Below are 24,002 nucleotides of genomic sequence, written 5' to 3' on the forward strand. Positions count from 1 at the left end.
CCGCCCCGTTACCACCCCTACAATTATGCTTCCACAATTTCATCTGATATGATAAGAGATAAATAAAGAAGAAATCTGTCTCTTAGTTCATGGTTCATTGTTTCATTGGGTGATAGTTGTAAGCTGATTGTTATATATAACTGTTGTAGGGACGTGTTGTGGAAATATGGTCCAAAGGCTTCTGGAAAAACAACTCTTGCTTTACATGTGATCTCAGAGGCACAGAAGCAAGGAGGTTATCTATAGATGCTAATTTTTGTCCCTGATGATAATGTCTATATTGTTTTTGGTTGTAATGTGACCATAACCCTTATAGTTGTCAACTTGTCAATATGTTATTGTCAATCACAAGAGGTTTCAATTCAATCCATTATTTTTCTCTTTCTTTCTTTATATATAATTGCTATATATCCTCCATAAGGTGTTTATATATATTAACTTTATAAATGCGTAGTCTTACTTCTTATTAATTATAAGGTAGTTTATTGATACTGAAAACATGTTACTTCTGATAATATACGTGATGCTATGATTGATCCTTATCTTCAGCCAGTGTAGAGACTTTTGCGTTATAATTGTGATTAGGGTTTTATATTGCTGTTATATTGTTTTGATAGATTTCAGCCATAGAATTAAGTTAGAATTCCAATATTATACACTTTTGGATGCGACTTTTTCTCATACCCTGCATAATGTGCAATGGTTTGTATCTGATTACCCTGCCATTTATTGTAACTTGAAATGGATTGGATTCAATGCCACCTTTGTTATTTTTTGTAACTTATTGCGGATTTGTTCCTTGGAAGTTCTGAATTAGCAGTTACAAATTGCAGTCTTGTTATGTAAATTAGAGTTGTGGTGACTGCAACTACAAAATTATTGTGTCACATCACTCAATATTCTTAGCTGCTATGCTCTATTTAGCATACACATAGCATTGTCAATTTAAACTAATGAATCTGTTGGTAACAATTTCACTTTAATATATAGCCAACGATTAAATGGTTAGAGTTGTGTATCACATTCACTTAAGGGTCCTTGAGAAGTAAAATCTAATGTAAAAGATTAATTTGATGTTAGCATATATTGTATATAGGTGCTGGTTACATATGGAAGTGTTCTGAAGCTGATGTATGAGAAGACAAAATGCCGTTTGCATTCTCAAGATGTTCCATATGGTTCTAGCAGTGAACAACAATCGGTTACTGGTATCTCCACTGTTGATGATTCCAATAGCTACTGGATAAGTATAGTTTCTTTCCTTTTTGTTTTTATTTATTAAAATCGAATTATGCTATCTAATTTAACTTTTTTTCTGATAGTGGCTAATCCAGTTCTTTAAGACTCTGTACAGAGAGTTTGTTCATGTAAGAAAATACAAAAGCATGAAACAAAGACAAAATAAAAAAAATTGTGTTTTACTATTCTTATTTTTTAATGGCCAAAATATCAGATAAATAATTGTCTTAGAATATATTGTCTTTGTATTTGTATGATGTATACAGGTGAAAAATTCTGAATGGTACTTTATGGCAATTTCTTGTTTTCTATTGAACACCTAATAACCTCTTTTGTGGTAGACATATGCATTGAAACTTAATGGTCATAATGACATTTTTTTCTAAGCTAAGATTCTTCATTGCTAAATAACATGATGGAATAGTAGTTGATGTAGTTCTAAAAAATTACATGGCATTAACATTTTATTGCAGATTGTTAGGCCTGAAAAAGGGAGTTCTGCCAAATAAGTGATACCATTAAAAGTGGAACAATTATTAGATTGCAGCACTTGGGAACAAGAAAATGGCTTCACAGCCATATGCATGCTTCTCCAATTTCAAACAATCTTGAGGTTAGTTGTTCATTAATTACTCTCTTCTTTTGGTATTTTCATAAGGAGTCTATTAATACTTCTATTACTTTTATAAATTAATGTATTCAGACACAATTTATATCTTGATATATTGAGTTATAAATAAATATACCAGAAAAGTTAAAATGGCTTATTTATGGAATAGAATGAGTGATTATTATCTAAATAGTTTTCATCATTGATGCAATTTGCAAAGGAACAAGTCTCTTTAATTTATTTTCTAATATTTTTCAAGTGGAACTGCACATGTAGGTGAGTTGCTATGGAGACGATTCTAAATCGAACAAAGGAGACAATTGGAAGTGAGACATTAAATTTTATCTTTGTGAGGAAATCAAAGGAAATCATATACCAATGTGATCCTAACACTAAAGAATCAAGTTTAAGCACCATGAAATTTCAAAGGAAAATGACAAAGAAACTACAGACAAATACCAAGTTGTTTCAACATCAGATAAATATTCAGTTTCATATTGTGAATATAGAACCATGAAGAGATCCCATTGATGATGTACACTTCTGCATCTAATTTTGTGTTTGGTTTGGAAAGAAAACTAAAATCTTGATCCAGGAAGTGTATAAAATTATGCTTTAAGAATTTTCCCCAACATTTTGCCCAAATGTCATCCATTTTGTCATTTTAAATGAGAGGAGAACCTCATTTCACTTGTAATGAGCTCATGCCACCCTTAAGTGCAGCTTAACAGAGATTGTTATATGCAAAGAGTCGGTTCAATGAAGCAGCAAAAACAAGAGATTCCCCTCATAAAATTTGGTATAAAGTTTGTTTGAAGTAACAATATGGTTCACGAGAGTACATACATTGTTTGATCCATATAGTCATAAGCACAACCACAGGTTGAAATTCACAAATTAGACAGATACCATTATTAACTTTTCTGAGAAGTATCTGGATATATCTGCTTCAAATACCGTAAAAAGAAGTCACTCTAGACAATGTGAAAAATGAGGCTTCTCAGCTGATAAATCTGCCAGCCTTAAAGCTTCTTTAATTTTGTCCATCTAGCAGAAACATAAATAAATAAAAGTAAAACCAACTGGGGATCTGATAGATAAAAATAATTTCATTAAGATGAGGAGAAGGAAAATACAAATTGGGGATAAACATTTTCCTATACAAAAGTAAAACCAAAAAACAAAAGATTTATCTATAACAAATCCACTTTTTTTGGGGAACAGAGATTTGATTAGAACAAAAAAGAATTTGCAAAAGTGGATACGCCATCTCAATGTATATCAAGGTATAGCAACCTTAAAAGATATGTGACAACAACACACAGATACAAGTTCAAATGATATCCATGTCTCCGTTTTTGTTGGTGTAATCAACTAAGAAACTGAGAAGGTCCCTTCTCCAACCTTGCCACAAAAAGTATAAGGATGAATAACTATAATACCTGAAGAAGATGACGCAACAAACAGTGCAATATTGTTTGTGCTTGAGGAGATGGCTCAAAACATGTAAGCAGAAGAACAACATCTCAACCTTGTGAACATTGAACCATTACGTTCTAAATCAAGAAGTTCATTAATCATTTAATTGCACGTATAACATTGTAGTTTGAAGCTTACAGTCACCATCTCCCCGCAATTTTCTTACTACCGAAAAGTAAAAAGTTTCTCCATTGCCAATCAAGCATGCATTCAATCTTATAACAGAGAAGATTATCGACATGACTGATCTCACATATAGATAAAACTGATAAACTACAGACAGATACATAAGAACAAACAATGTTATTCAACCAACTTAACACAGAATCACTTGGTTATTATTCTCATCAAACTCATTGTGTGCTATTTTACAAATGTCTTCATATTCCACAGCTTTGAGTACCCTGCCATCATAGGCACCTCTCTTTATCTGCACCTTTGCACAAAAATGATCCGTATCCACTCCCAAAAGTTTCGCAGTTGATCCACGATATGCACCATTGACAATTTTTACACGGCCCCAACTTGTGAAATCACAGTTTCAAGCTCTTCCTGATCGACTCTCAGCACATGCTTGCTTTCAAGTATCTCAATTTCCCCAACATATTTGTCAATCACCTTTCTCACCACACCCTTTTGCTTGTAGTACCCCTTCTTTGCCAAATGTTGTTAGCATTCTTCTCACCAACACCACAAACCTAATCAAATAAAGTAAATCATAATTATGATCATAATCCAATTCCAACACTTTAAAGCTCATTTAAGAGAAATATATATATAAGTTGTAAATTTTCTTCTAAAACTATGTTAAATTGGACATCAAAGAAATGGCCCATTAACATGTTGTGTTTGTGGAAATTCAATCATAAAAACCTGACTTTCTATTGAAATTGGGGTACAAAATTGGAAATTAAAAGAACACAAAATTGAATTCTACACTACTTAAAAAACAGAACAAGGAAACTCAAACCTTTCTTCAGAACTCATTTCATGATGCATACAATTACTAATGTACTATAGACTGATTTTTTTTTTTGGGTATATACTGATTTATATTATAACTAACCCTTATACTACTAATTGGATTGTTTTACCTATCATTTTTTCGGTGAAAAATTACTATATTTTTTTTAATCTCCTTTCACAATGAATAATCAATCTTTCAATTTAGTTCAGAATCTAACTAATTTTTATTACATTCATCCAAGTAAAAATATTATTCTAACAGAAAATAACTACTATTTATGGAATAGATAATTTATTATTATCATAATTTCTAAAAATAAATATAAATTTTTTTAATTAAAAACGTTCGAAACGAAAAAATATCATTTTTAATTTTATATTCTTTTTAAAAATATTTTTGCAGAAAATAATATTAAAATGATCAACTAAATATATTTTTATATTTCAATGAAAATGAAGAGGCGAGATTCAGGTTTATAAATGTTGTTGCACTATCATGGGTCATAAAATGAAAATTTTTTGGATCATTGCATAAATCATTTGCAATTATTTAACAAAAAGGTTAAATTCATGATTTTATATAATATATATTTTATGTGAGCAATTAACATGCCACACATGCAATTAAGATCAACTGTCAAATTTATTTTTAAAAAATTATTATTTTTTAAACTAATCTTTGAAAGATTAAATTAGTTAAGATTAAACGTAAGTTAAATTAGTTGTTCCATTAGTTAGATGATGATATATTATATTAAGTGTCATTTGACAAGATGACATAATAAATTAATATCACATATGACAAGATAATTAGTTGATATGTCAGGTCAATGACAAGTAACATATTATGTATTATCTGATGCGCCATAAATTTATTTAGAATTAAATTAGTCCCTAAAAATACACACATATATTATTTTTATCTCTAAAATTTTAAAAAATTAATCAAATTATTCTTTATATAAATCTCTTTTTTTCATAATATTAAATTTCTAATATTTTTTAATACTACTAATTTTAATATCAGTTTTTAAACCTTAATAAATAAAATTCTCATTATATAAAATAATCGAAATAATTAAATTATTACAAAATTATTTTATCATTTGTATTTTAAAATTTTAGTTTCTAGTGAAATTTTTTATTTAGATAATTTTATCAAATCATTATTAACTATATACTTAAAAAATTAATTTTTTGAATTTTACTAAATAAATATAATAATTATTTTAAAATTTAATTTCTTTGTTTTTAATTTATAATTTTTTTATTATTTAAATTGATGTGGTAGAACTCCTAATTGAAAACCTGATTTGTGACATCACACGTTAAATTTTAATATCTTAATGTAGTTTTTTTAAAATATTATTACTACTTATATATAGTTATTGTCATTTCTATATATCTTTTCAATTGTTATATTTTATAAAAAAAATTAATTTGTTAAAATGAATTTTGAACTAAAATAGATACGGAAAGATGAAATGGGAAACTAAGTAATATATTAGACTAAATTTTGGTTGAGATTCAAAAGATTAAAATTTTAAAATAATTATTATATTTATTTAGTAAAATCTAAAAAATTAAAATTTTTAATATATAATTAATAATAAGTCGATCATACAATTACTTATATAAAAAAATTCCACTACAAAAAGACTAAAATTGGAAAATGTAAAATCTAAAATACAAATGAAAAAATAATTTTGTAATAATTTTTTTATTATTTTATATAAAAAATTGTTTATTAAGATGTAAAAAATGAGATTAAAATTAGTAGGATTAAAAATATTAAAAATTTAATATTATAAAAAAATTAAAAAATATATATAAGAATTAATTTGAACAATTTTTAAAATTTTAGAAATAAAAATGATTTATGTGTGTATTTATAGGGACTAATTTGACTCTAAATAAATTTATGACATGTTATATAACACCTAACATACCATGTGCCACTCACCTGACATATCATCTAATCATTATGTAATACATGGTATTAATCTACTACATTATCTTATTACGTGACACTTAACATGACACATCATAATCTAACTAACTAACAAAAGGATCAATTTAACTTATATTTTATTTTTTAGAGACTAATATGATTAATTTAATTTTTTGGAGATCAATTTAAAAAATGAGTAATTTTTTAAGAATAAATTTGACTATTAATCTTATACAATTATGTTAAATTTCATAGTGATGAGTTAACATTTGATTCATTTTGTTAAATTAAGTCAAAAACCTGCTATCTTTAGACAAAAATTCTGTTACTCGCATCTTTTATATTTGTTTTATTAATACGGTGATCTTTCTTAGTCAAAACAGATGTTAGGGAGATAATAAAAAATATCTCAAACAATTTAAATTTGTTTTATTTATAGCAAAATAAAATATATTTAGACTGTTTGAGTTGATTTTTTATTATTTTTCAAATATTGTTGATTCAATAATTAATTGAAAAAGAGAAAAAGTTTATAAAAAAAAGCAACAAGTTGAGAAAGAAATACAAGTTGGGAGACCACGATAGAAATTGGGATATCGCACCAAAATAATATGAAGAAATTACTAAAATTCAATTTAAAGAAGAGACTGAAAAATAGAAAAAACAAATTTGAAAAAGAAACAAGTTTGTTGAAACAAACCAGAACCAAGTACTAATTTGTCTATTTTTTACGTCTTGTTTAATCTCTCCATTATCCTGTATGATGTACCTATTATACTTAAAACTGTTAATTTTTCGTAGGATGTTTTCTCCGAACTTCACCTTTATATTAGGGTTTTTTCTTCGCAAACCGAACTTACATTCCATATACTCCGTCTTGCTATGACTTATGGCAGGTCATACACTTCTAGAGCTTCTCTCCATAAGTCCAACTTTTCATCTAAGTCTTCTCTTGACTCTCCCATAAAGACGATATCATCGGCAAAAAGTTTGCATTATAGCACAGGTTCTTAGATGTGCTTTGTGAGTACTTCCAAGACTAATGTGAAAAGGTAAGGACTTAAGGATGATCCTTAGTGTAATCCTATACTAATAGGAAATTCCTCTGTCACCCTCACCTTGAGTCTTCACACTAGTTGTGGCCCCATCATACATGTCTTTAATTGCACGAATATATGCGATCATTACTCTCTTCTTTTCTAAAACATTCCATAAGACCTCCCTTGCTACCCTATCGTACGCTTTTTCCAGATCAATAAATACCATATGTAGATCCATTTTATTACTACGATACCTCTCCATCATCTGTCTTAACAGGTATATCGCTTCGGTGGTGGATCTACCTGGCATAAAACTAAATTGGTTCTCTGTTACTTGTGTCTCTTTTCTCAACCTCCGTTCTATCACCATTTTCCATAACTTTATGGTGTGGCTCATGAGCTTGATCCCTCTATAGTTTTCGCAACTTTGTATATCCCCTTATTCTTGTAGATAGGTACCAATGTGCTCTTTCTCCACTCATCAGGTATCTTCTTTGACCTTAAAATCTCATTAAAAAGCTTGGTTAACCAATTGATACCTTTTCCTCCAAGGCCCTTCCAAACTTCAATCGGGATATTATCAGGTCCTACTGTCCTGCCATTCTTCATTTGCTTTAGAGCCTTTTTTATCTCGAATTCTCGAATTCTCGAATCCTTCGATAGTAGTCAAAATTTTGATCTTTTTTCCTTGTTCATAACCGATCAAGGCTCAGAAGAGTCTTATATCCTTCATTAAATAACTCGTAGAAGTAGCTATTCCACCTTTCATTAATCTTCTCCTCTTGAGCCAGCACCTCTCCGTCTTTATCCTTTATACACTTAACCTGGTCTAAATCTCTCGTTCTTCTTTCACGACTCTTTGCGATTCTATATATACCTTTTTCTCTTTCTTTTGTACCTAAAGACTAGTATAGACCCTCATATGCTCTTGTTCTTACTTCACTTACAGCCACTTTTGTCTCTTTCTTATCCACCTTATATTTTTCCCAATTATCCGCATTGCGGCACAAAGACCACTTTTTAAAACACTGCCTTTTTAGTTTTTACCTTTATCTTCTCTTATACACTCGCATTCTACCACCAGAACTCCTTGTCTCTTGGTCATATCCCTTTAGATTCACCAAAATTTTCTTTTGTTGTTCTTCTAATAACTTCTGCCATCTCCCTCCACATCTCCTCCGCACTTCCATTCATATCCCACTTTGCCTCTTCTCCTACCCGTCTTAGGAAACTTCTTTGTTCCTCACTCTTTATCCGCCACCACCTCGTCCTTGGGTTATTCGTATGATGTATTTTTCTCAACTTTTGTTCAACACGAAAATCCATGACGAGCATCCTATGTTGTGTTGTTAAACTCTCTCCCGAAATAATTTGTAATTAATGCAAAATTTTCGGTCGACTCTCTTCAACAAGAAGAAATCGATTTGAGAGCTTGTCATGCCACTTTTATAGGTTATAAGATGTTTGTCTCTCTTTTTAAAATATGTATTTGCGATGAGAAGGTCAAAAGTTGAGGAAAAGTCCAAGATAATTTTACCCTCAACATTGATCAATCTGAAACCATGACCTCCGTGAATACTTCCATACCCGGTCACTTCTCTTTCAACATGGCCATTTAGATCTCCTCCTAAAAAAATCTTATCTCCCGAAGGTATGTCTTGGACCAAACTCTCTAGATCCTCACAAAATCTTATCTTGTGTTATTCATCCGAACCCACTTGCAGTGCGTAGGCGCTAATCACATGAAAAGTACCTCCTTCCGCCACAAGTTTGATAGAGATGATCCGATCTCCCACCCTCTTGACATCCACTACATCCTTCTTCCACTGCTTACCACAATAATACCCACTACATTCCTATTCTTCACATTTTCTGTATACCAAAGTTTGAATTCGGAAGTATCTCTTTTAGGCACATAATGTTAATTCTCCTTCTTGTCATGGTGTCCACCACCTCCATGAATTTTCCTGTTAGAGTGTCTATGTTCCATGTCCCAAATCTCAACTTTCTGTCGCTCCGACCTTTACCTTTTACTTTGTGAACTAGTTTATTTACTCTCGTCCGTTCACGAAAATGCGGGAACCCTTACTCATTTAGCACTACATCTGAGCACCGATGCAGCGGCCCTTGCTCATTTGACACTGTACTCGAGCCATACAGCGCGTTGCTTCCGGGCAACGACCTAGCTTTAGCACAATAACGTCTTTGATTCATGTCATGAAGATTCGACTAAGTTTTTATATTGGTTGTCGAAGACCTAACACAACACTCCTCCTTTATTCGGGTTTGGAATCGGCTATGTACCACAAGTGTAACATAGACGGAGTTATCTCAAATTCTTGACCATTTGCTAATTAACGATAGAGAGAGAGTGGGGAAGGAAAAAGAGAGAAAGAGGGAGAGAAGGAGAGAAAAAAAGGAGGGAGAGAGAGAAAGAGAAGGTAACTACTTGGTAACTGCTATAAGCGTGTTGTTGTTAAGTTTTGTTTCCATCTCAAATTCTTAACCATTTGCTAATTAACGATATAATAATAATAATAATAATATAAAAAAATCCATAAAGACAAAAAAGAAAGCAAGCAATGGAAGAAGCTAATATGACTTATGAAAAGTATAAAATACTAATATACTATTTGTCAACTTATTGCCAATAATAATTAATTATTATATTTTAATTACAATTAATATTGATACATTAAGGAAACACATCCACAAAAATATTTTTATTAGACACAGCTATAAAAAAGACATTTTTATTAAACACATCCACAAAGACACTTTTATTAAACACAATCATAAACAAGAGTTGAAAAAAGTTGGTAGAATTTTTGTTGATTACGTAACGAGATTAGTGACTTATTAGTTTAGGATTGACTTAATTATTTTATTTTATTTAAAGGTTAATACTTAATACTAGCTATATCTTTTTTAAAAATTTTGATAGGTAAAAGTATTCAACAGTTTTGATTTTAACAATAACCCATCCCTAATTACTCCAACATATATATACATGTTACAAACAAGACAAAAGATGAAAATATTGTTAGTTCAGTTGTCGCCAGAAGACAATTTTTGCTTCTTCTTCCACTGGTATGCAGCTTCTAAGATCTTAAGATTAGTCGTCTGAATTTCTTCAGGGAACAAATAGTCAATGAATTCCCCAATTCTGCCAAATCAAAAGAACAGGAGTTAATATGAAATCTAGTAAAGGCTTTTATAACTAGAATGGCAAAAATAGAATATTGACAGTAACAAAATACAAACCTGGCAGAACCATCTTCAGTAGTAACTTTTCTTCTCTTTTTGAGCTTCTTCGGCAGCTTAGACTGGACTAAGCTAATATCACCAAGCTCCCCAGAAGAAGCCTCCATGTTGAGCCATTTCTCCAATAGCATTGCCCTTTCTTCCTTCAGTTCCGGAGCTGACGATCTGAAGTAGTTAAGAGCTTCCTCAAACACCCCTGATTTAAGCACGAAACAAAAGTAGAGTGAATCTGGATATCATTCCAATTCAGATCAAAGAATAAACAAACAACAAAAGCATCGGGATCACATACTTCTAGCACGCTGAAGGCATTCCCTCCCTTGCTCTTCTTCTGTCAAGTCTAAACCGTTCTGATCTATTGCTGTAGCCTCGAATTCCACATAGCTTATCCATACCTTCAAGTGCTTTGTTTTATTAAGAAGCCTTTCATAAAGCGCTCTTGCTCTCTCAAATTCACCTTCTGCAGTCTCAAAGTCAATATATGCCTGATTTGAAATCACAAATTGATAGACAGGTTAGCACAAAAATGCACATAGCATATTAGAAAAATTATGCATTACATAAGATGTCATAATACATCAGAGAAAAGAAATGATGAAAGAATGATATAACAAGAATGGTTAGGCATTGATTGGTACAAGGCATTAAATGTACCTTCCACAATAGCTCAGGCATATCCAATGCTGGTTGAGCGATTGCAAGCTCGAATATTGCTCTAGCTCGATCAGTCTCAGATAAAGATCTCTCCAATTCTGCATACTTGCTCCAAGCATAGCAATTTTCAGGCGACCACTCCAGATACTTTTCATATAGTTTTCTGCATCTATCTATGTTACCAAGCTGCAGTTCTATCTCTATATACTTCTTGAAAATCTGTTGTCCAGAGAGCAGGGCTGTGTAAGATAACCATGCTTCAATAAAAAGACATCATTGCATTTACATCAGCATATATATTACCTTGTCTTTTGGAGCCTTTCCAATGGCATTTCCTAGTATCTGTCGAGCACCCCTGAGATTCAGCTGACGTATTTCAAACTGGGCTGCTAGAAGCCATATCTTTGCAAATGAAAACTTACTATGTGGTATCAAGTTGAGACACTCCCTATAAGAAAGAAAGAGGAGCATCAGTGTCAATATACAATACAAAAGATCAACACTGGAGTTTGGCTTCAATTCCACAGATCTTGTGATATTCATTCATAATTATTGAAATTGCAGTGCTATGACCATTATCCAAATCAAATCACTATATGTTAGACAAGGTTATGCTATATCATAAAGCTAATTATCATGGTGACTCCAACCAGTCAATTTGATAGGGTTCAAAATTGAATCTATTTGAGTCTACAGTATCTTGAAGCACATAAGATACTTTAAATGCAGTACATATGCTAATTGAAGTAACACATTCTCTTTAGACTTGAGTCCAACTATTCACTAATTCCAAAATTACGAAATTTATGAGCAATTTTATTTTATTATAAGAACTTAAAGATTGAAGCAAGAGCCACAAACAGATGCGAACATTATATTGAAATTTAGAAGAATTCCAAATTTAATTTCTGAACTTCAGTATTACAAGGCACAAACCTGTATACATCTCTTGTTCGATCCACATCTTCAGCATCAAGCTCTTTGTAGAGTGCATAATTAATCCTAAGTAACACAGACAAATGGCAAATATTAGGGGGCAAATGAAAAAAGTAAAAATCCCGAATAAAAAACACATTAAGGAATAAAGTTAGTCGAATCAAACAAACCACAAATAGATATATCGCTGCCAGAATCGCTTCTCCTCTGCAGGAGGAACATTGGCTATAGCTCTCTCATACACCTCCTTGATCCTTTCCTTATTGCCCACACTCTCCTCCAATCGTATATAGTCAAACCATGAATCATAGTTCAACGGATTTTTCCTCACTTCATCCTCATACTGAAACCTCCTTTTTCCGACAATAGCTTCCTCAATCCCTTCCCTGTCACCATACTGCTTCTCAAATGCCACAAATTTATGGTACAAGTCTTCTGCCCTCCCCTTGGGAATATGATCAAGAGCAAACTTATATATACGCCTTGCACGCTCAGTCTCCTTACATCTCTCCTCAAACTCAGCAAAAGCAACAAACAGCTGCTCAGCTTCCTCATCATCAGCAAGCTTCTCCACCGCTCTCTCATAAACATTCCTAGCCTTTGCCACCTCCCCATTCTTCATCTCGAACTTGGCATGCCGAATCCACGCCCCAACCCTAGGGTGGCACTGCACAAAACGCTCGAATACCCCCCTGGCTCGCTCAATTTCATTGTACCTAAGCTCAAACTTGATGTAAGAGAGCCATCCCTGCTGATCAGGCATCCACTTCATCCACCTCTCGAAAACCTGCCATTGTGAAAAGTCAAGTTACTTACTCTTCATATAATCAGTAATATTTGTTAGCTATTAATTGTTTCAACTTATGCAGCAGTAGCATTAGAGACATATAAAGTGTGATGTTATATAAACTGTAATCCATGTGTGAGTAATTTAATTCAGTTCATTCACTCATAGAATACCTGTCTGGCACCAGCAACATTGCCAAGCAGTTCCTCCATATGTATATACTTGTACCATAACTGGTCGACCCTCGGTAGGAGGGTGACAGCGCGGTTCCACACGTTTCGCGCATGGTTGATGAACTTGTTCTTCATCTCCATCTCTGCATACTTGAGCCAAAGGGTGTGGTTCTTGTTGTCAACTTCCAGTGCTTTCTCCCAAACAGAGCGTGCACTCTTGAAGTCCTTCTGAGACTCTTCCCACTGTGCATACTTAATCCACAGGCCAATGTTCCGTCTCACACGCGGAATTAAGTCCTCAAACTCTTTTCGCTTGCGGAGGCGGTACTCGCCAAGCTCAGTGGCATCGGGGATCTTCTGCTTTGGAGGGCGGATCTCAGCCTCTTGCCGCTCCCGAGCCTCCCGGAGAATCTGCTCCGCTGTGATTTGAATCGGAGCAGGTGTCTTGTTCTTAACCCGCGTTGGCGGTGGAAGCTTCACCTCCGTGTCCTTGAGCGTGAGGTAACCCAATGTTGAGTGTGCTTCTTTTGACAAAGACATCGCCCCAGTTGAAGGGTGCAGTAAAACGAAGGATTTTGCTGTAAGAAAATGGCGGTTGCGGAATTTAAAGCGTTGGTTTAGTCAGCTACAATTTCTTTGTCCAGCTGGTTTGAACTTCAGATGTCCTCTGTTCCAGCTGCATTATAAATTACAAATTGGAAGTTGAATTCAGCAACACAGATCACATAACAATAGCAACGGCAATTCACATAACAAATGCTAAGTTGAGTTCTTGTTTTACATTATCTTGATGATGTGCCAGGTTCCAAAAACATCAGTATGTGGTGAGGGCAAATCATTATGAGGGAAAATTCTAACTAATTACTTAAAATTAGAATAATTTTAAACAAATGCTATATCGAATTATCAACTTTCAACTTCAGAAAAATTAACTAGCAAATAAGGAAAAAATAACAAGGTTTTGTACCTATCTGGCTAGAACTGCAACAGTCGGGAGAGAAAGAGAGGAGAGCAGAGCGGATAAGGAACGGCGGCAAAGGCGGTGGCGACGCAGACGCAAAGGCGGCGAATGACACCAACAACACGACCCTGGGGAGTACCTGGCGGCGCGATTGAGAAGCCTTGGAGACACTGTGGCGCGCCTTGCTCGACGGGAGTATTCCTTCACTGCTGGAGCTGAGGCTAGAGGAGAAAGGGGAGACTGAGACTGAAAATTGAAATAGGAGGGGGTTAGGGACTCGCGGTATAGTTTTAATTTTTAAACTTAGGAGTATTTTAATAATTTCAATTTCTAGGTTTAAAGTAGTTTAATTGTAATTAAAACTTGAATTTGATTTTAGAAAGATTAAGATAAAATAACTTTGTAGTTAAAGATTAAATTATCTTTTTAAAATTTATTTATTTTTTAATGGTATTATACATTTGAAACAATAGTTCAATTTAAAAATACTAAAAGATTCTCTTAATCATATTTTAAAAATAAAATATTTTTTTTTAAATTAATTTTAAAAGACTAAAATATCTTTTCTGAATTAAAAATGTTTATACAAGCATATTTTAGAGCTTGTTTGAGCCATTTTCGAAAAAGATATTTTTTTTAATGAGACTTTTTAAAAAAAAATTTACAAAAATAAAAGAAATTTTATATTTGGATATCTTACGTAAAAAATCTTTTTATTTATTAATTATTTAGATAAAATAAAATAAAAATATTTTTGTTCATTTATTATGTGAAAAATATCTTTTCTTTTAGAAAAAAAGATCTTTAAAAAAAATTAAAGTGTTCTAAATATTAAAATCATTAGCCTAGACTTGTTCATTTTCTTTATATTACTTTTGTGTTCATTGTTGTTTAATCTATTTCTTCTGTATTGTAGTGTGAATTTGTGATGGATTAGATGATTCGGACAACAGCGTATTCCTTGAAATTGCATATTTTTTCAAAGGAGAATGCAAGGATAATGTCTTAAGGTTTCTAGACTCATGTAGTTTCTATGCGGATGTTGGAATAGACAATCTTGAACGTAAACTCTTATAAGTATTTCCTACAATAGAATACAAATGCATGATTTGATACAGCAAATGGATTGGAAAGTCGTTTGCCAAGAATCAAATAAGGATCCTACAGAGCTCACTCGAATAAATAAGCCTGAAGATTTCCATAATTTATTGAAGAATAGCAAAGTAAGAATACGGTACACTCATTTTGTTTTTCCTTGTTTTGAATTAATACAATAGCCTTTTCTTACCATAAGTTTTTGTTTTTAAGGGAAAAAATTTAGTTGAAAGTATAATAATAGACTTGTGTCAAATTAGAGATCTACACTTAAATGCTGACACCTTCAAAAATATGCCTCAACTAAGGTTTCTTAAGTTTTATGCTCCATGGGATGAAAAACAGTTGAATGTGTACATTCCCATACCCCTGAAGCCGTTTTCTGCTAGACTCAAGTATTTGGAGTGGAATAGTTATCCTCTGAATTCTCTATCATCAATGTTCTGTGTGGAGCAGCTTGTTGAGTTTAGGATGCCAAACAGTCAAATTTCTAAACTTTGGGATGGAACGCAGGTACTAATACCAACATGATCTTCATTTTTAGCCGTTTTGTTTTGATTGGAAATTGAAGATTTTTGAATGTGATGAATGTAACTCTGAATTGTTACAGGAACTTCCAAATTTGATAGTGCTTTACCTTTATGGATGTAACAAGTTGGTAAAGCTTCCAGATTTCAGTAAAGCAACAAAGCTTAAAACGATAGATCTTTGGAATTATGAAAAACTATATCAACTTCATCCATCTATTTTATCCATCCAAACTCTTGAGGAATTATATCTTACTGGTTGCACAAAATTGGAGTGTGCCAAAGGCAATTTGAAGTCTCTTAAAACATTTTATGCTTATAATTGTTCAAGCCTGAAGGAATTTTCAATGTCATCAGAAAAAAACTGCAGGATTTGGATATCTCTTTGTGGAGAATTAAAAGTCTACCAAATGAAATAGGTAGCTTTTTTTCTTTTGAGTATCTTTGTCTTAGTAATTGCAGAGAACTAATTGAGCTCCCAAACAACATCAAAGCTCAATCAAGGTTAAGGGCTCTTGACGTAAGTGGTTGTAGTGGTCTTCAATCTATACCAGAGCTTCCACCAAAAAATGTCACTCAGATTCAGTGTTGATAGACCTAAGAAAGGGAAGAGAGTCCAAATAAGGAGAGAAAATGATGAAGATTGTTTTATCAAAGGGTGTGGGGTTATTCCAATGTATGCCTCAACTCTCTTGGATGCCATTCAAAATCTTGAATTGGAGTTCAACTTGAAGCCTCATCATAACCCCATCCCAGGGATAAATCTGGACGAAGTAAGAAGTATGATGATCCGGAAGAGCAAAGGAAAATCAAAACTCCACTGAAGAAGCTGGAGTGACTCAGAAGAAGGCAGCAAGGGGGAACACTGCATTAGCTATTTCAACATTAGCAAAAGCTTCATGGCCTAATTCCACCTTGTAGTACAAACTGATGTACCTACATTCACTTTTGTGTATCTCAATGGCTATCTGAATACTGGGCAATAATGTGGATGGATAGTATGAAAGGCAATTCAGGAATTCTTGCATTTGATATCATCCCCTAAGTAATAGTATAAGGTAAATTCTGCTTTTTTGAAAAAAGTACTCATTGTAAATATATTGGTCTTTCTGCAAACTAGAATATTAATGCTAAATAAGGAATGACTTGCAACAACTGGTGAATATTAATGCAATAATATTGTATATGCACCTTCCTTTTATATCTTCTTTTACCAAAATATTGACCTTTAAACAGATCAAGGTACACATTCCTAGTAAAAACACCACATTTTAAAATAAATAAGTTTTGAGATCAGTTTGCTCTCAAACTAAGAAACCTATATGATCTGTAATGATTTCTATACAGAGTTGATAACAGAATGCACAAAAGACTATACCTTTTTTTTTAAATGTAATCTCATTTGATGAAAGAGAGATTATATGAGGGTGTAAAGACCAAGCAAGCAAGAAGAGATATTTAAAGCTAGTACATGTAATTTAAACACCAAAATAGCTAAAAGAAAGCTAGTGCATTTAATTTGAGGAAGAAACTTAAAAAAGTATGTAATTACAAGAAAACAGAATCTAAACCAGTGAACCCTCAATCCGCATCCTCCAGGTGATTTCATATGCCCCTTAGATCAGCCTTGTCAGTTTTTTTCACATAGTATTTTTTTGCATTTTCTCCTTGGTTAATTTTGAAGACTAGTTCTTGTCACATATCACCTTAGTTTCTGCATTATTGATACATATAGGCCCATGCATTTCTATAGTAGTTTACAATTTGCTATTTTTTTCATCGTAATTTGCAGTGGTAGTTTATGCATATATTATATTATAGTAAGATGTGATTTCTATTTGTTACTATGTGAGAATCGGCTTCGCTAGGTAGACAATGGAGAATCTAAACGACGTGAATAATAGGCTGGAAATTTATGGCGTAATTGAAGGGGGATGAGCCCACGAAAGAAAAGGAAAGCAAAGCATGGAGTTACATCAAATTTATGGCGGATTGGGAAAAAGTAGCCACCCACGAAACACAAGCACAACCACACGATATTGTGTTTTAGATTTCATTAAAAGCTATCATAATAGAGAGCTCCAAATCTCCAATAATGAAGAGGAATCAACGAAGAAACAACAAGGAATTGAAGAACCTAGCTACCTATATATATCTTCGTTGACTTGACTTCACTTGCTTCTTTATTTAACCCTTAACAAGCTAAGGAATCACACGCATACAACAACACTACAAGCATCATCAACCACTAGGGTTTCTGTCCAACTTTCAATGGCATCTTCTTCTTTCAATGTTCCTTTAATCAAACATGATCTCTTCATAAGCTTTAGAGGAGAAATTCGCACTTCTTTTCTTTGCCATTTGATAAAAAGATTGCGCGATGACGGAATCATTAGTTTCTTTGTTGACGAGGAAAATCTTGGTGCTGGAGACGAGATCTCATCCGCACTTCTTCAAGCAATTGAGGAATCTTCCATTTCATTGGTCATCTTCTCGAAAGATTATGCTTCTTCGAGATGGTGTATGGAGGAGCTTGTGAAAATTTTTGAATGCAAGGAACAATATCAAAGGACTCTGGTACCTGTTTTTTACAATGTTGATCCTTCTCATGTAAGGCACCAGAAACAAACTTTTGAAGAGGCTTTTGATGTCCACACTGAGAAGTATAGAGAAAACATGGCAAAGGTGCAGAATTGGAGATCTGCATTAAGAAAGGCTGCTGATTTGTCTGGAATCCATTATCCATCAACCTTCATCAGGTAAAACTTTACTTACAAAGGAAAAAAAATGCTTTCATTGTTTAGACTCTTCTTTTTATGTTTTAATTTATTATTCTGGCATATGCATGCATGCATCCCTAGATCTTTTAAACATGTTTTCTAGTTTAAATTCTGCACATAGTATAGTGTTACCCCTAGTTTAATACTATTGTGTTACATTTACACACACACAAAAAAGGATACATTATATATATACATATCTAGTAGTTATTAGCTCATTTTTATGTAGTTTTCAAGTATTCATCATGGAATATATGCTTGTGTGTAATAACTAGGTTTTTTGGCGACTGAAATAAATTAAACAAAGAAAACAAAATAAACAAAACAAGGAACTGCTTAAATAGAGGGACAGTCCCGTTTAAGACTACTCTTAAACTCCTCCCAATGTAAAAGAAGCTCTACATGCGAAAGTTGTAACTTCATCGCCATCTTTGCCATAGTATCTGCCACTGTGTTTGCATCTCTCATAATCAAACGAAAGTCAACACGCCAATTCCAACGCATGATATCTCTTATTTTGAGCACCAATGGATCAATAAACACAAAACCATCTTGAGTATCAAGATTAAATGCTTCCACACAATTCGTCTCACAAATAACATCTCGTTGACCCACATCCCAAGCTAAGAGACATCCTCTCCAAATAGCAAACAATTCTCCTTGAAGAATACTATTACTCTCAATCATTTCCAAACACCCATTTTGCCAACTCCCATTATAATCTCTAATAACACAAGCAAAAACTAACGCTATCACCCGAACCAAAATAACAAGCATCACAATTAATCTTAAAAGTATCAATGGATGGGGGATTCCAAAAACCATTTAAAGTAGAGGGAATGGACAAAATAACTAGGTTTAGATCCAAACAATATATATAAATTCAGGATTGCTACACATCCTCCAAGTATTTTTTTCATCCAGTTCATTCAAGTAAGTCCAATACCAACAAAAATTTTCTAATAGTGTATTAATTTTAATTGATCTATTGTAATATTATATTATAAAACAGAGAAAATTATTCAAAAAAATTAAAATATGTATTATAATATTTTCTTAATTTTTTTATATGTAAGCTTTTTTAAAAAATTTAAAATAATGGATGTTGCAAAGAAAAAGAAAAAATGAATTATACATACCTCTTCAATACAAGCTTTGTTATTATTTAATTAATATCTTTTGTAAATGAAACACTACATAGTAGTACATACAAAGTATAGCGTTCTTTGCATTTTTTTTATATATGAAACACTGCATTCTTTGTTATAGAATGCGACACTTCAGTCATAGCATTTAGCAAAATGCTCAAAGTGATGTCATATATATATACATTGGTTGTTTAAAGTGATGTCATATTTTATTCAACACAAATTCCAAAAGATCACACTTATATAACCTATTTTAAAATATTACATTAGAAATATATGTTTATTTTTATTATCTTGGATAATTTTCTGTATAATAGATAATAGATAGGTAATGCCAATGAGTAATAGCTTAAATAGCATAGTTTTCCCATACTCAATTAAGAGGTTGCAGGTTTGAGTTTTCTATCTTTGGTTAAAAAAAAAAAAAGATAATATATAGGTAAATAACATATTTTCCCCCTATATATAAGATCATTATTTCTTGTTATTTATTTGATTTTATTAGGAAACTTCAGTTAAAATTTAGCTAACAAAATAGCAGATAAAAATATATAAAAGAGAAAAAATTGGGCAAAAAAAGTTGATTTATTAATGCAAACAGAATTATAGCATTTTAGTTTTCATCAAAACCTGAAGCAACTCTGTACATTACTGGACAAAAATCACCTTAGGTTTTTCTTTTGAATTTCAACTGATGAGAAATTTGTAAACTACTACACTTATTGGTTTTCAATAGGAGGGGGTCAATGTATTTTAGAATTTAGAGTAAGAAACGACGATATCATGGCAATCTTGATTTGAAAAAAAGAAAAAGAAAAAATTAAAGTGTTTTAAATATTAATATCATTAGCTTAGACCTGTTCATTTTCTTTATATTACTTTTGTGTTCATTGTTGTTTAATCTATTTCTTCTAGATTATAGTGTGAACTTGTGATATATCTGCCTTTTTTTGTTCTTTTTGGGACATGATAGAAATGAAGTTGAGCTCATTGAAAAAATTATTGAAGTTGTCAATGAGAAGTTGCCGCCTATTTGTCCAAATAAATCCAAAGGTGTTGTTGGAATTGATGAACAAGTTAAGTCTATTGAATCGTTATTGGCAAAAATGGAGCCGAATGATGTTGGAATCCTTGGAATTTGGGGCATGGGCGGTATAGGTAAAACAACCATTGCTCAAGTTATATTCAATAAATATTCCTCACAGTATGAAGGTTGTTGCTTCTTGAAAAATGTCAGAGAAGAATCAGAAAGGCACGGTCTGGATTATTTGTATGAGCAACTCTTTTCTCAACTGCTGAAGAAACAAAATCTCCTTGTGAAAGGTTCTGCCAACGCAATATCTGCCATTTACGAGAGAAGATTGAGTCAGAAAGAAGTTCTCATAGTACTTGACGATGTGGATACATCAGATATATTAGATTATCTAACTGGAGAACAAACCTGCTTGGCACCAGCTAGTAGGGTCATTGTAACAACCAGAGACAAGCAGATACTAATTGCTGCAAGAGCACATGGAATATACGAGGTCAAGCGATTGAGCTTTAAGAGCTCCCTTGAGCTTTTTTGCATAAAAGCCTTTAACAAAATCTATCCTGAAAATGGATACGAAAAGCTTTCACAAATGGCAGTTAATTATGCAAATGGCATTCCACTAGCCTTAAAAGTATTGGGCTCCTTTTTATGCTCAAAAAGTGCAGTAGTTTGGAAAAATGCACTAAAAAAACTCCAGAGTTGCCCTGATAAGAGGATTTTCAATGTGTTGAAATTGAGCTACGATGGATTAGATGATTCGGACAAGAGCATATTCCTTGACATTGCATGCTTTTTCAAAGGAGAATGCAAGGATAATGTCATAAGGTTTCTAGACTCATGTAGTTTCTATGCGGATGTTGGAATAGACAATCTTGAAAGTAAAGCTCTTATAACTATTTCCTACAATAGAATACAAATGCATGACTTGATACAGCAAATGGGTTGGGAAGTCGTTCGTCAAGAATCAAATAAAGATCCTACGGAGCTCACTCGAATAAATAAACCTGAAGATTTTCACAATTTATTGAAAAATAGCAAAGTAAGTACACGGTACACTCATTTTGTTTTTACTTGTTTTGAACTAATACAATAGCCTTTTCTTACTATAAGTTTTTTGTTTTGAAGGGAAAAAATTTAGTTGAAGGTATTATGATAGACTTGTCTCAAATTGGAGATCTAAACTTAAATGCTGACACCTTTAAAAATATGCCTCAACTAAGGTTTCTTAAGTTTTATGCTCCACGGGATGAAAAACAGTTGAATGTGTACATTCCCATACCCTCGGAGTCATTTTCTGCTAGACTCAAGTATTTGGAGTGGAATAGTTATCCTCTGAATTCTCTATCATCAATGTTTTGTGTGGAGCAGCTTGTTGAGCTTAGGATGCCAAACAGTCAAATTTCTAAACTTTGGGATGGAACGCAGGTACTAATACCAACATGAACTTCATTTATAGCCATTTTGTTTCGATTGGAAATTGAGGATTTTTGAATGTGATGAATGTATCTCTGAATTGTTACAGGAACTTCCGAATTTGATAGTGCTTTACCTTTATGGATGTAACAAGTTGGTAGAGCTTCCAGATTTCAGTAAAGCAACAAAGCTTAAGACTATAGATCTTTGGAATTGTGAAAAACTATGTCAACTTCATCCATCTATTTTATCCATCCAAACTCTTGAGGATTTATATCTTACTGGTTGCTCAAAATTGAAGTGTGTCAAAAGCAATTTTAAGTCTCTTAAAACATTTTATGCTTATAATTGTTTAAGCCTGGAGAAATTTTCAGTGTCATCAGAAAAACTATCAGATTTGGATATCTCTTTGTGGAGAATTAAAAGTCTACCAAATGAAATATGTAGCTTTTTTTCTCTTGAGTATCTTTGTCTTAGTAATTGCAGAAAGCTAATTGATCTCCCACGCAACATCAAAGCTCAATCAAGGTTAAGGGCTCTTGACGTAAGTGGTTGTAGTAGTCTTCAATCTATACCAGAACTTCCACCATCTATTGAAGAGCTTTATGCTGTTGATTGCACATCACTTGAAACAATATTCAATTTGAAGGCAGTATTTAGTTTGAATAGGAGAAAGATCTCATTTGCAAATTGTGTGAGATTGGAACAAGAGTCAGTGAATGATATTATGGAAGATGCTCATCTCACAATATTCAGAAATGTCTTATTGTTGTCAGCAGATCCAGATCAGATGATAAATTATTATTATTATCATAAAATGTTAGGTTGTGTTTGTTATCCTGGGTACAAAGTTCCAAAGTGGTTCGGATGTGAAACAAGAGGAGCATCCATAATAATTGAACTTCATCAACCTTACTACGAGTTGTTGGGTTTCTTCTTCTGTTGTGTTATTTCTCAAAACTTACCTTCTTATTATTTTGAAGAATTGGATCTTGTCAATATCAAGTGCGAATACCGCCACTTCGGAGATGGCGTAAAGGACACATTTGTAAGTAAAAATCTAAACTTTGTTTCTAAACGACGATGTTGCTGTGATCATGTTTTAATATGGACTGATCCATTTGGTAGTGAAAACATATTGGGTGAAATTGAGAGGTGCAGACTCAGAGGTGGCAGTGATGATGATGATAGCACTTGCAACCAAAAGATGTCATTCAGATTCAGTATTGATAGACCTAAGAGAGGGAAGAGAGTCCAAATAAGGAGAGAAAATGATGAAGATTGTTTTATCAAAGGGTGTGGGGTTATTCCAATGTATGCCTCAACTCTCTTGGATGCCATTCAAAATCTTGAATTGGAGTTCAACTTGAAGCCTCATCATAACCCCATCCCAGGGATAAATCTGGACGAAGTAAGAAGTATGATGATCCGGAAGAGCAAAGGAAAATCAAAACTCCACTGAGATCACTTGCTGTATGAATATGAAATTGAAAAAAAAATTCTTGATCAACTTATGACAAACTTTCCTGAGAATGACTCATTGGTAAATGATTTTAATCAAGTGCTTATATAGCTTTTAATATAAAAGAGAGTGAATATTCAATCAAAGATTCTTATTTCATTTTTAACGTTTTCAATTGTGTATCACAGTTTAAATAACTGAAATCAGAGACAATTCAAATATATTTTTTAAATAACATTCTACCTTTTATAAATTCTTCTAGTCATTGTCAATTATAAACTCTGAATATTGAAAATTTTTTATTATATAATTTATGGTCGGTTAATCTCTAGTCTATGGAATCACCTTTTCTACCAACTTTCAGTGGAATCTCCGATAAACTATGCTGTGGCTAATGATGTATGAGTGCAACTCAAATTTAATTTCTCAACCAAAATTTCTCATATTTATTTATTGTTTTGTGTGGCTGACAATCTGACATATC

At 32.7% G+C, this 24,002-nt stretch overlaps 3 protein-coding genes and 1 long non-coding RNA gene across 5 annotated transcripts; 3 read left to right on the forward strand and 1 right to left on the reverse strand.

The window, feature by feature from the left end:
• The first annotated feature begins 1,712 nt into the window (after positions 1-1,712).
• LOC114925601 (uncharacterized) lies at positions 1,713-2,265 on the forward strand. Its single transcript, XR_003814999.2, has 2 exons — positions 1,713-1,852; positions 2,126-2,265. It is a non-coding gene; the product is annotated as an uncharacterized lncRNA (long non-coding RNA).
• Positions 2,266-10,207: 7,942 nt separating this feature from the next.
• Positions 10,208-14,350, reverse strand: LOC112755215 (uncharacterized). The gene is made up of 9 exons (XM_025803164.3): positions 14,067-14,350; positions 13,100-13,775; positions 12,310-12,926; positions 12,140-12,205; positions 11,507-11,651; positions 11,204-11,422; positions 10,842-11,034; positions 10,550-10,745; positions 10,208-10,451 (listed from the first exon to the last, which is right to left on the reverse strand). Exons 2-9 carry the CDS (start codon positions 13,637-13,639, stop codon positions 10,334-10,336), a joined length of 2,094 nt encoding a protein of 697 aa, XP_025658949.1. The 5' UTR covers positions 13,640-13,775; positions 14,067-14,350; the 3' UTR covers positions 10,208-10,333.
• Positions 14,351-15,449: 1,099 nt separating this feature from the next.
• LOC114924812 (disease resistance protein RML1A-like) lies at positions 15,450-16,274 on the forward strand. Its single transcript, XM_029290410.1, has 3 exons — positions 15,450-15,668; positions 15,766-16,031; positions 16,145-16,274. The coding sequence occupies exons 1-3, from the start codon at positions 15,450-15,452 to the stop codon at positions 16,272-16,274; spliced, it is 615 nt and encodes a 204-aa protein (XP_029146243.1).
• Positions 16,275-17,690: 1,416 nt separating this feature from the next.
• On the forward strand, positions 17,691-23,664 carry LOC112755227 (disease resistance protein Roq1). 2 transcript variants are annotated; one of them, XM_025803193.3, is made up of 5 exons: positions 17,691-18,441; positions 20,584-21,682; positions 21,769-22,068; positions 22,166-23,104; positions 23,185-23,664. In XM_025803193.3, the coding sequence occupies exons 1-5, from the start codon at positions 17,954-17,956 to the stop codon at positions 23,185-23,187; spliced, it is 2,829 nt and encodes a 942-aa protein (XP_025658978.1). In that variant the 5' UTR covers positions 17,691-17,953; the 3' UTR covers positions 23,188-23,664. The 2 variants fall into 2 exon arrangements, with proteins under 2 accessions (XP_025658978.1, XP_025658970.1); XM_025803185.3 differs by having other exon boundaries at positions 22,166-23,664.
• The last annotated feature ends 338 nt before the right edge of the window (positions 23,665-24,002 follow it).

Source organism: Arachis hypogaea, chromosome 2, assembly GCF_003086295.3.
Source record: "Arachis hypogaea cultivar Tifrunner chromosome 2, arahy.Tifrunner.gnm2.J5K5, whole genome shotgun sequence".
Classification (NCBI taxonomy): Eukaryota; Viridiplantae; Streptophyta; class Magnoliopsida; order Fabales; family Fabaceae; genus Arachis; species Arachis hypogaea.

Bases quoted from the DNA above. Each gene is read 5' to 3' on its own strand.
- LOC112755215 (XM_025803164.3), bottom strand. From the start codon at position 13,639: ATGTCTTTGTCAAAAGAAGCACACTCAACATTGGGTTACCTCACGCTC. The intron at 12,206-12,309 runs GTTTGTTTGATT...TGTGTTACTTAG, and splicing joins CAGCGATATATCTATTTGTG to GATTAATTATGCACTCTACA. The intron at 11,652-12,139 runs GTTTGTGCCTTG...TCTTTCTTATAG, and splicing joins CGAACAAGAGATGTATACAG to GGAGTGTCTCAACTTGATAC.
- LOC114924812 (XM_029290410.1), top strand. From the start codon at position 15,450: ATGCCTCAACTAAGGTTTCTTAAGTTTTATGCTCCATGGGATGAAAAA. The intron at 15,669-15,765 runs GTACTAATACCA...GAATTGTTACAG, and splicing joins AACTTTGGGATGGAACGCAG to GAACTTCCAAATTTGATAGT. The intron at 16,032-16,144 runs GTCATCAGAAAA...TAGTAATTGCAG, and splicing joins AGCCTGAAGGAATTTTCAAT to AGAACTAATTGAGCTCCCAA.
- LOC112755227 (XM_025803185.3), top strand. From the start codon at position 17,954: ATGGCATCTTCTTCTTTCAATGTTCCTTTAATCAAACATGATCTCTTC. The intron at 18,442-20,583 runs GTAAAACTTTAC...GGGACATGATAG, and splicing joins TATCCATCAACCTTCATCAG to AAATGAAGTTGAGCTCATTG. The intron at 22,069-22,165 runs GTACTAATACCA...GAATTGTTACAG, and splicing joins AACTTTGGGATGGAACGCAG to GAACTTCCGAATTTGATAGT.